The sequence below is a fragment of the Morone saxatilis genome, unplaced genomic scaffold, assembly GCF_004916995.1.
Source record: "Morone saxatilis isolate NCDOM2014 unplaced genomic scaffold, NCSU_SB_2.0 Contig12, whole genome shotgun sequence".
Taxonomy (NCBI): Eukaryota; Metazoa; Chordata; class Actinopteri; family Moronidae; genus Morone; species Morone saxatilis.
In genome coordinates, this window is record NW_023339674.1 from 8,356,990 (window position 1) to 8,358,196 (window position 1,207).

Below are 1,207 nucleotides of genomic sequence, written 5' to 3' on the forward strand. Positions count from 1 at the left end.
TCTGGAACTTCACTGCTAGATGGCACTAAATCCTACACACTGGACCTGTGAAGATATAGTTATTACCGTCGTTATGAAGAAAATTTACTTTAATATTTTTTTTACGCACATTGCACCTGAAACACAATAACAAGCACACAGGGCTTATTGACATGCAAATGTGGAGAGATTGTGGAGTGATGGGCTGCCAGCTAGCTGCACCCCGGGAGCAGTTAGTCTAGAGTACTTGCTGTAAACATGTTGTATGCTTTTATAATTTATGTGCCTTTGTTTTTTTGTGACCTTGATTCATGTGTGCTTTTATATGAATGCATTCCCTACAGACTGGCAGCCATGCTGACCAGCTTTATAGAGGGTATTCTCTGCTGCCTGACCTCAAAGTCGGCCAACGTTGTGGTTCCTGTAGAAACCTCAGAACCAGCTGATGGCTACGAGTTTGTGGAAGTGAAACCAGGCCGTGTCCTGCGGGTTCGCCATATCATCCCTGACCGGCCGGTGGTGGAGGAACCCACTGGGCAGGGTGGGATTGTCAGCTGCAAACGAAAGATCACAGTATATCGTAATGGACAGTTGTTCATTGAGAACTTGGGTGACAGAGCGAGTGCAGAGCTGAAAACCTGCCAGAATGGAGATACAGAACCAAACAGCACTGTAGAGGTTGAACTGACAGATTGCAGTAACTCCTCACCGCCCGTCAGTATCCCAGAGACCAGGTCTGACTCTGTCACAGCTGTAAAAGACGGGACATCTGAAACAGGAGCAAGAGGAGCGGCATCTGCTGCTGGACAGACTGACCAGTCACAGCAGCCCAGGAAGCGCAGGCGGAAGCCAAAGCGCACTGTGGTAATCGACTGTGAAAGGAAGATATCATCCTGTAAAGGGACACATCAAGACGTGGCTCTGTTCTTCATCCATGGAGTGGGAGGCTCACTGGACATCTGGGGAAGCCAATTGGACTTCTTTTCCAGGCTGGGCTATGAGGTGATCGCTGTGGACCTGGCAGGTCATGGAGCCAGCTCAGCACCACAGATAGCTGCCGCATACACTTTCTATGCCCTGGCTGAGGACATGAGACTCATCTTCAAGAGATATGCACACAAGAGGAATATTCTCATAGGACATTCTTATGGGTAAATTTAAGAACACTACATTCAAGTAACATTTAGAGGATTTAGAAGATTATCAATTAAAGTGAGAAAGAAAAAGA

General features: G+C 47.1%; 1 protein-coding gene across 1 annotated transcript in view; it reads left to right on the plus strand.

Moving 5' to 3' along the window:
- The first annotated feature begins 97 nt into the window (after window positions 1-97).
- The window catches only part of abhd8b (abhydrolase domain containing 8b), a 4,243-nt gene continuing 3,133 nt past the window's right edge, over window positions 98-1,207 (plus strand). The window contains exon 1 of the mRNA XM_035653048.1: window positions 98-1,130. Within this exon, the coding sequence (XP_035508941.1) occupies window positions 238-1,130 (893 nt within the window). The 5' untranslated portion in view covers window positions 98-237. The remainder of the gene's footprint in view (window positions 1,131-1,207) is intronic.